At 36.3% G+C, this 14,954-nt stretch overlaps 1 protein-coding gene across 3 annotated transcripts in view; it reads right to left on the bottom strand.

Moving 5' to 3' along the window:
• Window positions 1-14,954, bottom strand: part of prkcz (protein kinase C, zeta) — an 88,491-nt gene that overhangs the window by 38,028 nt on the left and 35,509 nt on the right. For 2 of the 3 annotated variants that reach the window (XM_028453042.1, XM_028453044.1), the window contains 4 exons: window positions 10,428-10,513; window positions 4,222-4,353; window positions 2,930-3,014; window positions 639-697 (listed from right to left, as the gene is read on the bottom strand). In XM_028453042.1, the coding sequence (XP_028308843.1) occupies window positions 639-697; window positions 2,930-3,014; window positions 4,222-4,353; window positions 10,428-10,513 (362 nt within the window). Of the gene's footprint in view, window positions 1-638; window positions 698-2,929; window positions 3,015-4,221; window positions 4,354-10,427; window positions 10,514-13,416; window positions 13,691-14,954 lie in introns of those variants that run through there. The other variant, XM_028453045.1, reaches the window with a different exon arrangement.

Raw genomic sequence — 14,954 nt, 5'->3', positions numbered from 1 at the left:
ATCATACATTTTACAAGCTATTTTTAACAATTTTCTTTCTCTTTTTGCTGTTTTTTTGCATTTAATTGCAAAATATCATGTGATATGATGGACTACAGCTATATGACAAGGCCTAAACCCTCACCCAGATTTACATACAATTTCCCACTGTAGAACAGCTGGTGTAATGTGTACCAACTTTAATGCACAGACAGCAACATATGCACAAAAGATTAATAACAATAACAATTAACCATATTAAGAATGTTTTTGTATGATTTTGGGAAGTTTAGTATTTCAGTAACTAAATCCGATTTAGGAAAGGTGATGAAATGGAAACAAACCTGACGCAGAAGTGGAAAAACTCTGAAATGGAATTAGAGAAATTTTAAAAATGGAAAATAAGAGGCTATTTTTGTAATTATGTGAGATTACCCTTTAACTCATAAAAATATATAACACTTGCAATTATAAAAAAAAGTAAATAAATAAAATAAACTGAAAGCAAAGCAGCTAGTCTGCACAGGGCATTTGGATTTAACAGACTAGACTGTGAAGTGTAAGGAACGTTTTTTTGATTTCTGTCATTAGTAATGTTTAAGATAAATAGTTCAAAAGAGCTCTTATTTTCAAAACAATATGACATATGTGTTACTTACCTTTGTGTCTTCTGCATCTTCTGTCTTATCCACTGCACAGTTGTGAGGTAAAAAAGATACTGTAACAAAAGACACAAATAAAGAACCATCAAGAGAAGAGTGAACAATCGTCTTCTTTTAATTCACCTTCACCATCGGCTTATACTGGAAGGGGGAGGGGCCTCGAAGCCCCAACATAATAATCAGAATTATTTTAGCTCTGACACATTTTTGGATCACATTAGATTAGATTACACATTATTAATCCCACAACGGGGAAACTCATTCGTCACAGCATCAAAATATAAAAAGTAAAAGTAGGAAAATAAACGACACCCTATGCAGAGGAGAAACATCTATTTACAATAAACCTATGAATGAAATGTGAAATATGTAAGTATGAGTCCAAGTAAAATTAACATGAAAAATTAGTACATAAAATTGCACATGATAACTGTATAGATACATATAAAGCTACAGTACGTATTCTTTTGGCTTCATTTGGTGGAAAATCCATCATCACTTATGAGCATATTGTAATTCAAAGTGTTTTCTTATCTTGGCTCTGTACAAAACCTTTAGAAATCCACAATTTTTCAGCCAATCAGATATTTTTTTATAAAAAGAGTGCTTCGTGAGCTGTTTTGGGGTGTTACTATTGGCTGCCCGACTAAAGTTGCGCGTTTACGTGTAGTGGTAAAGTGCAATGGTGGACATTTCAGCAGGAGAAGTCCCCAGCGCGGCTTTAGGCACAATAGTTACACGGCAAAGCAAGTGGAAAAAGGAAGACTAATGTGGAGAAGCAACAGACAAAAGGCACAAACATACTCAAGGGGGATCGGACTCTGGAGGTCCGTTTGGCAGTTTGCCCCACGTACTGGTTTCAGAAGGAGAGCGAGAACAGGTGAGGTACATCGCATGTAAACCTCAAAGAAAATGATCCAATTTGGAGAAAACAGACGCAATTAATTTGCAGTCAGGATGCAGAGTGGAGTGGATCTGTCCGGCCGCCTGTGTGAGCTGTGTGACGAGGGAGGAGCTCACTGCAGCAGCCACTGCTGCTATGAACGACAGTAACTACAGAGTGATACGTGCATCCGTGTCAGAGTCTCTAAAACACCAGAAAACTCTGCGATAACACAATATAAAGATCCTACATTTGTCACTAGTCTCTATTGAAAAAAAAGTCGCTAAGAGCTCCACAGTTGTGTGCGATCATGAGGATACTGCTAAGTCTCATGATTCAACATACTGCAGCTTTAGGTGAACATTCTTTTTTAAATTTTTTAAATCACACAGTTTTCAAAGTTTATTTTTCACGATCCTGATAAATTTAAATACCTTACATTCTTTATATCCTTTTCTTAACACACCAACCATTTTGCAAACATTTCTGGATAATACTGCACATGATAAGAACAGTTTTGTCCTTGTGCATCCCATCATATCATCTCCGGAGTCATAATTGACTGTAAATTTTCTTGGAGGCAACCTGAACATATAAATTATAAAAAAGACCAAAATCTTAAAAACACTTGGTGTGTTTTATAAAATGAAACACTTACTTAATTACAATTAATTACAATCTCATATATAATGTACTGTGTATAACTGTGGGGCATTGTTCATGATATTGTTTTATTGCAAAAAAGAGGCCATACGACTGATAAACAGAGCAGGGTGCAACTAAACACATTATTTGTTAAACCAAAATGTATGAAATTCAAAGATCTTGTTTATTTTAAAATAGCACAGTTAATGTTCAAAGCTAAATTAAATATCTTCCAGATCCAGAATATAAAATACATATAAAAAATACATATATTTTATTTCATTTGGTAGGTAACTTCAATGTTATGATTTATGTTGGGCATATAAACATTTTGCTTCTGCCTGAAGAAGAATGATTACAAACAATTGCCCTGAAGCAGCACGGCGAGTGTAGCTGAGTGAAAGTTCAAGAATGAAGTAAAAATCACTTCTATGCATCTGTCTACGGGACTCCACATCCCACAATGCAATGTGCCAAACTTTTCCAACAACATCAGTAAGAAAGTGTTTCCAGTGGCGATCAGAAAAAACCTTTGAGCATAACCTTTTACATATTTTGTTGGAGAAATTAATCTGTTGATGTATGAGGCCTACACTGTGATTTTATTTGATAAAAAATGTAACTTTAATAAATCAGAATCACAATATAAATGGAATCGACAGCCAAGTATTTTGATTAAAATGAAATCGAGACAGAAGCGTATCATCCCAGCTCTAATAACTAATATAAATTGTCCTTGAAAAAGTGTCAGGAATCTTACTTCCATCCGAGTCCTCCGTGTCATCTGGTGGAAGGTCCACCTCCTTGGTATCTGAAGAGGGCTCCTGTGAGGGCATAGCTGGATCCTGCACACACAATTAGACCATCAAAGCTAAACATCCTCCACCATGCTCGTTCAAAGGTACGCGCACACAGTTTGGCACTGGAGGAACAATGAACAGGGAAAGTGTGACACTAATATGATGACGAGAGTCACGTTATTGAGCCCTACAGTCGCTTATCTGCAAATGAAGATTACAGGTTGATGACAGCAGACTGTCCTCTGAAGGCATTTCATTGATCTTCTCATCAGGAGTGAACTCTAAACATGTTTGGTCACAGCAGCAAACTCAGAATACGTGACCGTTGTGTGAAGTTCATCTTTAACTAAATATCTCTCTTTGGAAGGTTTTGGTGTGAGAAATTTATCTGATTTTGTGTTCAAGAATAATCCATTATTATTATTTGAATTCATACTTACAGTAAGCTTTGTGATGTCTTTGGTTTGTCTATTCTTCTCGTCATGACTTCACACTATTAATAATGTTACATTAAAAAGTCAGATTTTCTAATCCATACCAAAGTTTTTTCTGGTTTTAAATTTGTAACCAGAATTTACGACAATGTTTTAGGTCCACATTTAGAGAAAAAGACAGAAGAAGAAAGTCTGAATTTAAGAGGAAAAAAACTCGTAACATTATGAGAATAAAGACCTACTATCACAAGAAAAAAGTCTGAGAAAAAAAAAAAAATTGTGAGAATAAAGTTCTAACATTAAGAGAACAAACAACTTTTGGCTGCTGTCAACATTTTTTCAAGGAATAAACCTTTTTTTCTCATATAATTATAACTTTAACAACTTTAGTCTCATAATAAAGTATATTCTCGTTAACAAGAATATACTAGTACTATTAAGTTATTTACAAGTATTTTGCAGGATTATAACAAATATATTGTAGTAATATTAACAAGTATATTCTAGTGATATTAACAAGTATTTTATAGTAATATTAACAACTTTATTCTAGTAATATTGAAGTATTTTTTTGTACTATTATTACTTTATTCCAAAAAGCTAAAGAAGATAAATCTCAATATATCGTAACAATTTCAATGACTTTCTTTGCAGAATTCGCCAAACTGTGACTACCTTCTACATAGTACTTGTTGGTTGGAATGATTGAAGTTAAAATGTCCGCTGAAACTTTCGGTTTTATCAGATTTCATCAGCACTGCTTGGATTTAACTAGGACATACTGGCACCAAGCTGTGATAACACGCTGAAACACTGACCATAAGCTTTTGGCAGGTCTGAGGGATTAGTCGGTGACAACGCTTATGGACCAGCAGTTTGCAGTTGATACACTTGTAGCCCTGCCTTCCCAGCCCCCATATTCGTTCACTGCAGTGGCCACAGAAGGCTTTCTGGAAGACAAAAACATTATCATGGATCAACAACAACAACAACAGAAGAATGCTCACAAACAGGCCTCTGTGCTCATCTCACAGTTATTTAATCAGTTGAAAGGTTTTGCATTTTGAAAGTTTCATTCATTGTCATTAATAAGCCTTTTTCACGCTCTGGAACTGTGCATGCACGACATGGGGGGGTCACTGGTCGAGAGGGATATAAACATCAACAAGCCCAGTCGGCCTGTTAATATTTTCAACCTAACAGCGTTTGTAATTTTAGTCCAGAGATCTTTAGTGTTTTAATAGTGTTTATATTATTCATATTACACATATTCAGACTCGAAGAGGGAGCAGGGTTTTCTGCTGATGCCAAAGCAGCATCAAACCAACCGATCTCCAATGATGGGACTAAACGACGCACATACTCGGACTCAGGTGGGCCATGGCTTTCCGCTAATCTGAGCTTTTTTGTGAAAACAATGGGAGAACCGTTAAAAAATGACAGACATCCCTTGCTTCCACACTCATTCTTCCAAGCTTTTAATTTATGATTGTTATGCATTTTCTGCATTTATCTGTATTGTTGTTTCTTTTTTTTTTTTACTTGTGTAATTGTTTTAACTATAACTGTAAAGTATATTTGAGTTTTTGAAAAGAGCTTGTAAATAAAATGTATTATTATTATTGATGGGACAAGCAAGATTTCGAGGTGTGAAAAGGACAGTATGAGTTCTCACTTTGAAAAGGTACTGTACATTTATGAGGTACACTAACCTGGTCCATGATTATTTTTATTAAGCTATTATTTTAATTAATGTGTAAGAAATGCGCTATACAAATACATTTGCCTTGCTTTGCCTTAAATTTACAAATTTGAAGGAAGTGCACAAGATGGACAGGCTCATGATTGAAACAGCATTGATCAGCTGATTGGTCACTGTTTGAAAAGTCAGGAAAAACCTGATTATTTCAGCATGTGTGCAGCATTAGCTTACAGGCAAGGTAGATCATTTTCAAAAGCTAGCATGATTTTGAAAATAGCATTCTTCGAGGGCTCCGCCTTTTTAAGTCAAATTTTTACACGTTTACAGCTGCTACAGATGATAGGTTTTCTTCGTTCCTTTTTCAGAGCACACAAGATCTTAATTTCTGTCAGGACATAAACAAAATTTCAACCAAAAACTTAAAAAGTATATCTGGAAAAAATTACCTACCCTACCTTTAAAGGTACAGTCTGCAACTCTTATAAAAGTGACTTTTTGTCATATTTGCTAAAGCTGTCACTATGTAAGGACAGCTTTACATGAAACTAGTAGTTCAAAAGTGAAAAAAACAAAACAAAAACAGGCTCATTGAGTCCCTCTGGCAGATTGCCAGAATGCACCGCGACCGAGCAAAAAGAACCAATCAGAGCCAGGATTGTGTTTGATGGGCTGTCTGACAGCAGTTGCTCACAGGCTTTTCTGCATGAAAGGTAATTACTGCTGCTTGATTTACATTATGTTTGATTTGTAATTGCTACGCTAGAAATATGTGGTGCATGTGTTTGTGTGCGCGCAGCAGCCTCTGCGTGAGCTGCTATAAGTGACACTGCTGTTGCTGCTGCTAGAATCTGGTGCGTGCACAGAGAAAGAGAAGCGCTGCAGTAATATGCTTTTAACAGAGCATGTTATATTACGTGATGTTGCTGTCAGACTAACGTCAGCTTATTAGCTCCTCTGAGGGAGGGACTATGGAAAGTTTGGAGGCAGGGCAACAAAGCAGCAGGGAGGGAGGGGGAGAGAGGGATCTGAAAGTTGCAGACCGCACCTTTAAGCAGCCAACTTGGTCTTTCTGCCAAGAAGATCGATACCACGTTTCAGCAAAAAAATCTTTCAAGGAATCAAAAATAATCTAAATCTCTGTCAGACTCGCTGCCTGCACCATCAGCCATAGAGAGTTTATCTCTCTTGACCTTTGACCTCATGCACAAGAACTGAATAAGAGTGAGATTTCCGAGAGTTTGAAAAGGCGACGATGATAACCAACAGTTTTTAATCTGTACCTGTGTTTTATTCAAAAGTTGTTCTCATCTACTACTGATGCCAGTGTGGCCCCAAAAACCTTGGTTTTCACAGACTGAAAACCCAAACAATGGTGATAGTTTGGTTTTTTACCGAAACACCCGAATAAATCAGTCAAACCACAGAGAAAACCCTTAAAAAAACAGGAACGAAATGATGTAAAGCAAATTACTGCCTTCATCATTTAATGAAGAAACACAAGAAATAAGAATGACGTAAAACATTTGTGATGCACAATATTATCGACACGTTATTGATATTGTGAACCAATGAAATAACAGGCTTAGCTTCCTTGATCAACCAATAGACGACGTATATGTAGACGTTTATCGCCTGAGGAGAAGCAGGGCTAAGCGCCACCATCTTCTCATAAAGATAAATTAAAAAAATAAAATAAAATAAATAACAACAATAACAATAACAATAATAATAATAATAATAATAATGTATTTTCTGTAAAGCACTTTGTGGTTTTTACCTGTGAAAAACGCTCTATAAATAAAGATCACTTACTTACTATTTTATTAGAATATATCCAAATATAATGGAAACGGTATTAGTATATATAGAAAAATACTAAATGTAATGATAGCATAATAATAATAACAATAATAATAATAATAATAAAATACTAGACTTATTATAATGTACATTATGATGCTAAATTATTAACATGTATAATACTGTATATCAACACAAATATTAATATATATTTCATATTATAATGTATTGTTTCATAATAAATAAAATAATAATAAGATAATATAATGCATTATATTATAATATATCCAAACATTTTCTATAATCTAATGGTATTGATACATTTAGGTAGAATAATACAAAATGTGATGGTTGCATATTAATAATATCAATAATTTGAATATTATTACGATAATATTATATATATATCTATAATCAAAATTACAAAAATATTTCTACCACCAACTTTTGTTTGTGAGAAAATTATGCTGGATTTATTGATCTGTGAGGCCTACACAAAGTCTTTATCTGTTCAAATATTATTGTAGCCAGAAACACTGAACTATTAATGTCTGGATGATTTACTGAGCTAATATTAGCAGGGTAGGAGTAGTCTGAATCTTTGGCTTGTATTTAAACAGCAAAAACAAACATGTTGTCTTACAGACTGTTTGTAGCTTAGTGTGTGTAGACACTTACAGTGTTGTCACTGAGAAATGTCCTCGGGACGAGGGGGTGGGAGTGGGGGAGAAGAACTTAGGATGCAGAGTGTGTTGTTGGTCAATTTCAAACCATTCATTAGACTTTGTGTGAACGCCGACGGCAAAAAAAAACAGAAGCCCAGTCCGTGCGCTCTGTTTCCATGGAAATGCTTTGGCAAAACTCGAAGCCTTCTCTCATTCTTTTCAACAGACATTCATGGAGAATAGAATACTAACGATTACATTCACACACGTTTGCCCTTCTGATCTGTTGTCTCAACAACACAGCACAGGGAATACGCTGGTTGAACAAACAACTACTGGATACGTTGGCTTTATCGGTTTCAAGATAAAATATGTGTTTCAATTAAATAGAATGTAAATTTGAAAATGTATTTTATTTTAAAATAATGATTTTGAATAAAAATCAGTATTTACAACCTTTGCTCTGAAATATTAACAATAAAGGCATTAATGCTTGTGTGATTAAAACTGCGATTATTCAGAATAATATTTTTGTTATTGGCCCAACAAAGCAAGGTAACATTATGTAGCACAATTTGGCAACAAGCCATTTAAAAGGATTTACGTTAAGGCATTAAAACATGACACAGGGCACAAAAAATAGAATAAAATAAAATACAAAGAAAGCATTTTAAAATCACAACAGCAGCTTGTTTCAACATAACATAAATACAGTCTGCATTACTGTGAATCTGTAACTGTAGTGAATATTGTATATATTTTCTTATGTTTTGGTATAAACGCTGCTCTGTAATCTGTCATTAATTATTAAGACGAGTCTTTACATTAACTTTTAAGAGACCACTTCTCATGCATGTAGGACATCTCCTAAACCAAACTACTGTATATATCACTGATGAAAATGGTTATATGGTACTGTTTGCGTTTGTTTTATTTTTTCAGTTTATCTCCTCAACTCTATTGTGTCTCTGCAGCAACTAAGAATTTAATCACTTTATTTTTTTTATTATTTCATTACATTTTGGCTTTAAATAAGAAAAAAAGTGATTTAATCCAAGCTTTTGGTATCCAATATTTATCTTTTGTGAAAAAAGATTATAAAATGACAAGACTTAGAATTAAGAATTAGAATAATAGTTGGAATTAGAGATGGAATTGGATTTGGAATTAAGAATTAGAATTAAGATTAGGGTTAAAATTAAGAGATGGAATCAGAGTAAGAATTAGAGTTAAAGTCATCAGAGTTAGAAGTGGAGTATATTAGAGTTAGAATTATAGTTGAAATTAGGAGTTAGAATTCAAAGTTATGCTGCGTTCACACCAAACGCCTTTCGGGCATCAAAATCGTGCCTCACGCAGTAGTTGGAGGCTTGTGTTCATTGAATCACAAGCTTGTAACCAGCGTCAAAGTGCGTCCAAACAAGTTGGGAAGAGAGTGCGTTGAACGCGTTTAGGGGAGGGGCTTCTCTATTGCCGGCGGTGTTCATACAATGGATGATATTGTGGCGATCAGTTACGTTCATAATTCACCCAGTGACTGTGAAGTGGTGGCAAACATTATTGTGTTGAGAAGGCTGTGTTTCCAGTCAGATGTATTTTGGTGTGACTCAGTGTGTGCACTGTGATGTCAGAGGGCTGTAGAAAAGTGTGGTTGAATGAAGAATAAAGTTGGGAGTTTCTTGCTGAACTCCCGGTCATCGGCTCTATGATATCATGAGAGTGGCTTAGCTTTCGAAGGGCGTCTCTGCACTGTTTCTGGATTCACCAGAGCTGCGCTCAGACGACAGTCGCTTACTACTTCCTTCTCTCCCGGGCCCAGTTTGATGACCTGCTGACCCGCATCAGCGCTCACATCACCTACCAGGACACCAACTACAGGCGCTCTATTCCAGCAGAAGAACGCCTGTCCATCTGCCTCTGTATTACTGCCTTTTTTTCATTATTATAAGTTTGTCACGGTTGGGGAACGCTCCTGATTGGTCGACGCGCAGCGATATGCCCCAAAAGGTCAACAATCCCAACTCTAGCGTCGGCCGCGTGACCATATATTGTATATGTACACCTGACGCTTTTGACGCTTTCGACACGTTTGATGTGAACGTGCCATTAGAATTGGTATTAGAATTAGTTAGAATTGGAATTAACAGTTAGAATTAGAGTTAGAACTGAAGTTAGAATTATAGTTAAAGTTAGATTTAAAGTTAGAGCTAGAATTGGAGTGAGAATTAAGAATTAGAATTAGAGTTAGAATTTGGATTATAATTAGTTAGAATTGGAATTAAGAGTTAGAATTGGAGTTAGAATTAGTTAGAATTAAAATTAAGAGTTAGAATTGAAGTTAGAATTAGAGACAGATTTTAAGTTACAGCTTGAATGGGAGTTAGAATTAAGAGTTAGAATTGGAGTATATCAGTTAGAATTAAAATTTAGAGTTTGAGTTAGAACTAAGAGTTAGAATTAAGATTTAGATTTAGAGTTAGAATTAAGAGTTAGGAGCAATGACAGTTTGCCACAGCGTTAATGTTGAGCCCTGCTTTATTGTTATTGTACATCTTACAATGTAAATATGTCCACCAACAACAGTGCAAAAAATGCCATAAAAGAACACTAATTAATTTTTACAGAAAACGCACATGCCTCACTAGTGTGTGTACTCGCTCACAGCCCTGAATCTTCTCCCAGAGGACATCCTGGGTGTGTGTTATCCTTTTGAAGGATGTGTGCCCTTCTGTAGGTGCTAGACATTATATGTAAACGTGTGTGTGTGTGTGTGTGTGTGTGTGTGTGTGTGTGCGTGCGTGCGTGCGTGTGAGTCAGTGGCTGACGGAGCGTATTGCTGACGTTTCAGAACACTCACTCTGTTAAAGCGCTTGGCCTGAAAGAGATGTCCGTTGACTCGATAGAGCTTCCTCCATCTTCTGGCCCCTCTGCGATAAATCGATTCTAGGACAGAGAGTAAACGGTCAGAAGAAGAAGAAGCCAACATCAAAGGATCAAGTTGGCTTAAAAAGGTCAGATATGATGGTAATGAGAGAATAAGAAGTAGTCAACCTATTGCTCACATAGATCCCTCTCCATTACCTCCCTCACATGATTTCAATATGTTTTTCTATGAAAAAAACAAAAACAAATGTAATAATAAAAAATAAACCTGTTGATTGATGAGTGGAAAAATTCTATCACACGGTGCTATGGTACCAAGCTAGCTTAAATATGAACTCTCATTAAACACAAAGGTGTCTGAGGAAGCTTTTAAAGTTGGTTAGTTAGTATCTAAAACCAAATCCATTTTATACACACAATTTTGCAGTGTCATTAATACAAGCTGCCAGCAAAGTTATTGTAAACAAGAAATCACAGTAAGTCACAAAAACACATCTATGTATCCGTCTACAGGACTCCACATCCCACAATGCAATATACCAAACGTCTCTGGCAATGTCAATATACCGAGTGTTTACAGTGAAGTTCAAAACAACATTCAAGCTGCAATTGTAACTTTTTACATCTTTTTTCAAACAATGATCTTTGATTTATTGATCTGTGAGGCTATGCGATATGTGTTTATCTGATCAAAAATTGTCTACCGTAGCTTTTAAAAAATAGAACTTGAAATTAGAGGTAGGACTCAATTAAAAAAAATTTATCTAATTAATAATGTACTTTGTAATTAATTAAGCATGACTAATCTATATCAATGGACTAACTAAAAAGCAACTTTTCAATTTAAATGGATTTTGGTACACTGTACGACTAATCAATGAAAACAATAAAACAAAACTGTGTTTATTTTCATCACTGAGTGCAAAAATAATGTGCAACATGAATAAAGAATAATTATGAATGCACAGTTCACAAAGCACAAATTTAAACAAATTTGTTTTTGTGTATTAAAATTAAAAACAGCACTTTTAGAGTTGCAAGTTGTCTATTTAATATAGTCTTTATGTTGGGAGAGAAATTCCTATTGTGTGGGTCAAGGTCATGGCGTGTCACATTTGTTGAAACGCTGACATCGGCTTGTGAAAAAATCGTAATTTTTCCGTCTATATTTGTTTGTTTCATTTTCGTGTAATCATTAAAAAAAACAAAGACCAAAGTGTCGATTACAGGTAATCAATAATAATTTCTCCTTGTGCTGTCCTCAGGTACTTCACATATTAAAGACAACCTCAGAAACCCTTGATGCACACAAACATGCCTCCCATAACCACAGCACTGCCTCACTTTCCTAACGACTCACAATGAGAGTAACAGCAATGCAGAGAAAACACTAAGAACTCCTCAAACCAGCAAATCAATCAACACACAATACTACACCTCCAGATGCAAAGGCCTGGGCACAAAGTCCAGCCATCTTGTCCAACGGGGAAGTAAAGTGGAGAGAAATTACTGTAGATCACAGTGGGAAGCTGTGTGGCAGGAGGAGGACAGGGTGGTACATTCAGGTCCCCCTTGGACATGCCATTTACGGGAGCTTGATTCACTTCCAGACATTGTTCCTCTTACTCACAGGAAAGCAGCAACATGCTCGAAGCTCCAAACAACGACCCGCCCCTTCCCTTAAATCTCAAAAGCAATCAAATATAAAAAGCAAAGAAGAGGACGTAGTGTTGGAGCATCCACAGACACTGAAAGGATTACCAACTTAATGATGTGTTAATGTTGCTAAGTTTGGACTTTTTCAGACAGTTCACGATATGCAGACAGACAACCTTAAAACTATAATAAAACACTTCAGGAAAGTCCTACTCATCACTTTCAAAGGCCTTGGCACAAAGAAGGAGAGAGACTGGGCGAAAGAGCTGCACATTAAAGGAATATGGGTCAGTGTGTGATTTAGTCAAGGGATTTCCCTTCAAAAAATGATTTTAAAAATCTAAAAAAAAAGTAGAAAAAGCAGTAAACTTTGAATTTCAATTAATATTTTAGAATTTTAAAATTGAATTTAATAACTCCTTTTTTATTTCAATATCCTTTTTCTGAACTGAAAATCCAGGCACCAAAACGTACTTTGACCCCTATGCCTTTAATGTGCAGCTCTCACACATGCTGTCACACCATGCTGCACCTTTCACCCAGGCTCTCTCCTCCTTTGTGTCGCGCTCCATTAAGCATCTTTTCTTTACTGCCCCTCTCTCCTCCTTCATCTTCCTCCTTCTCATTTAGTGCCATGTCACACAACGGCTTCATCGTGAGATAATCATTTTACAAGTCATTCCTGTGGTTGTCTATAAAATGTTTCCTGGTCAGACCAACGTTTGGACTGGTGGTTTCAGTTTACTGATGCCCACAAGATGGCAGAGATGTCTCTAAAATAATCTAAGCATGTTCTGCTCAACAAAGTCTAAATATAAACCTTCAGGTCTATTTTTAACTGGCTGTGTAGCACTGCCTGATGCACAGGAACAAACCAATCACAATCACCACCAGTGACGTGCAGTCAGGGTAGGCAAGGTAGGCAGTGCCTACCCAAGGGTGAATTGATATTCTGGTTATTTGTTTTAATTATAAAATAATTATAAGTGATTCATTTTTCCATTTCCGATAGCCTACAGCATTTTGTGCATTTCATAGCCCATATTACTAAACAGCGCTATTTCCTGGAACGGCTGCCATCTCACTTTGCTGTAAGGCAGGAGGAGGCCACACCCTCTCTCAAAAGCACGCTGCTGCTCTGCCTCTGGCCCCATAGCATGTTTTAATGTGTTTGAGCATGCGCAGTCAGTTCCCCAAGATGAAAACCATTTACGTAAAAAGGCAGCTCTCTACGCTGCCTTTGGACGTAACCACGCTATGCTAAATGCTATACGAAAGTTCACAGTGCATTGGTGAATTGATCCCACCTGGCTGCTACAGCTGCTACGTTCTCTCTCACTCTAGCGAGTGGGCGGGATAACACTACATCGGGTGTTGAAAAACCTAAACTGCAAAAAAGAAAGGCTGCTGCCGACATGGGAAAGTGACGATAAAAGAGGATCTGAAAACAAGTTAGTACTTGATTACTTCTATTTTCTCTAACTTCAAACAGTGTTCCAGGGATCCAATTTTCATCAAAGTTAAGTTTATTAAGTTATGAGAATATACTTTCAAAAATGTTTACTTCTCCGACACACCCAAAGTTCCATATTACACCTTTTAGGCATTTTACCATTTTAATGTATTTCTACAATCAACTAAATTACAAACTATTAAAAAAAACATGAATGCTGAAATCTATTCTGTGGCACTCATAATGTAGTTTATTTTCACGGGAAAAAAAATTTGGCTGGTGGAAAATCTGGTTGGCTGGTAACTTTAAGAATCTACTCGCCATGCTGGCTGGTGATCTAAAAAGTTAATTTAAAACCCTGATGACAACAGTGATGAACTGTTCATTAGTTCACTGAACTGTTCATCAGTTCACTGAACTGTTCATCAGTTCACTGATGTAAAGGATAAACGATGTGATGAGATGGCATTTTCCTCATGAGCGCCGAACATTTGTGGGGTGTGACCCTGGATTTCCACTGGATGCGTATCTGCACCAAATCTGCTCCGCTGCGTGACTTCAGCGTAATCTGCAGTCCAGCAATCTCCCCCGCCTCCGGTTTTGCTGTGCATCTGTTGCAGCAAGCAGAGGACAGCAAGGACTCAGGAGATCTCGCTAATTCACGTGTAATCGCGTGATACATATGTGTGATTCAACCATAGATAAATACAATATTTATAGGTGAAATACGATTTCTAAAGTGCTCGGATCGCCCCTGGTTTTCGGGTAGAGTCCGAATTGCGTCCACTAGAGCCGAAACGCACAATTTTTATGCCAAAAAAAAAATTGCGTTTATTTTTTCCAAAATGTGGTATCAGCGGACAGGTTTTATTCCCCTGATTAATGTAATTAAATTAAAGTTAGACTGAATAAAAAGCATGACAGTGGAAGTAAAATCTGATTTTTTTCTTCTTTTTTTTTAAACTTCATTGGGTAGATCAGGGATGTTGTGCTTGAAAAGGTTGGAGACCACTGCTCTAAACCAAACCCTAAGAGGCTATGTACGTGTACTTTGGTAACCGTACCAATAGCGCAGGGGGTTGTCCGTATGCCAACCGTACAAATAGACTAATTTTATTAGTTTTATCTAAGTGTGGTGAATTTTTAGGGAAACGGGAACTGGAAATAGATTCTGAATTCTATGATATTGATTCCACAATACTTTTTAAGAGCCCCATTAAAAGAATATCTAATACAGTAAAATTTAACTTCAATAATTTTACACATATCCAACATTTGGGCTGTGTTGTAAATGTCACACTTCGTACTATACACTACAAACTCAATGAGTATATACTGTCTATTATGTATTATGTTTGTAAGTAAGTATTAAGATGATGACCGTTCAGACTG

Source organism: Gouania willdenowi, chromosome 7 (genome assembly GCF_900634775.1).
Source record: "Gouania willdenowi chromosome 7, fGouWil2.1, whole genome shotgun sequence".
Lineage (NCBI taxonomy): Eukaryota > Metazoa > Chordata > Actinopteri > Blenniiformes > Gobiesocidae > Gouania > Gouania willdenowi.
The sequence above is the reverse complement of the archived record's forward strand: the minus strand, read 5'-3'. Positions and strand labels throughout refer to the sequence as shown.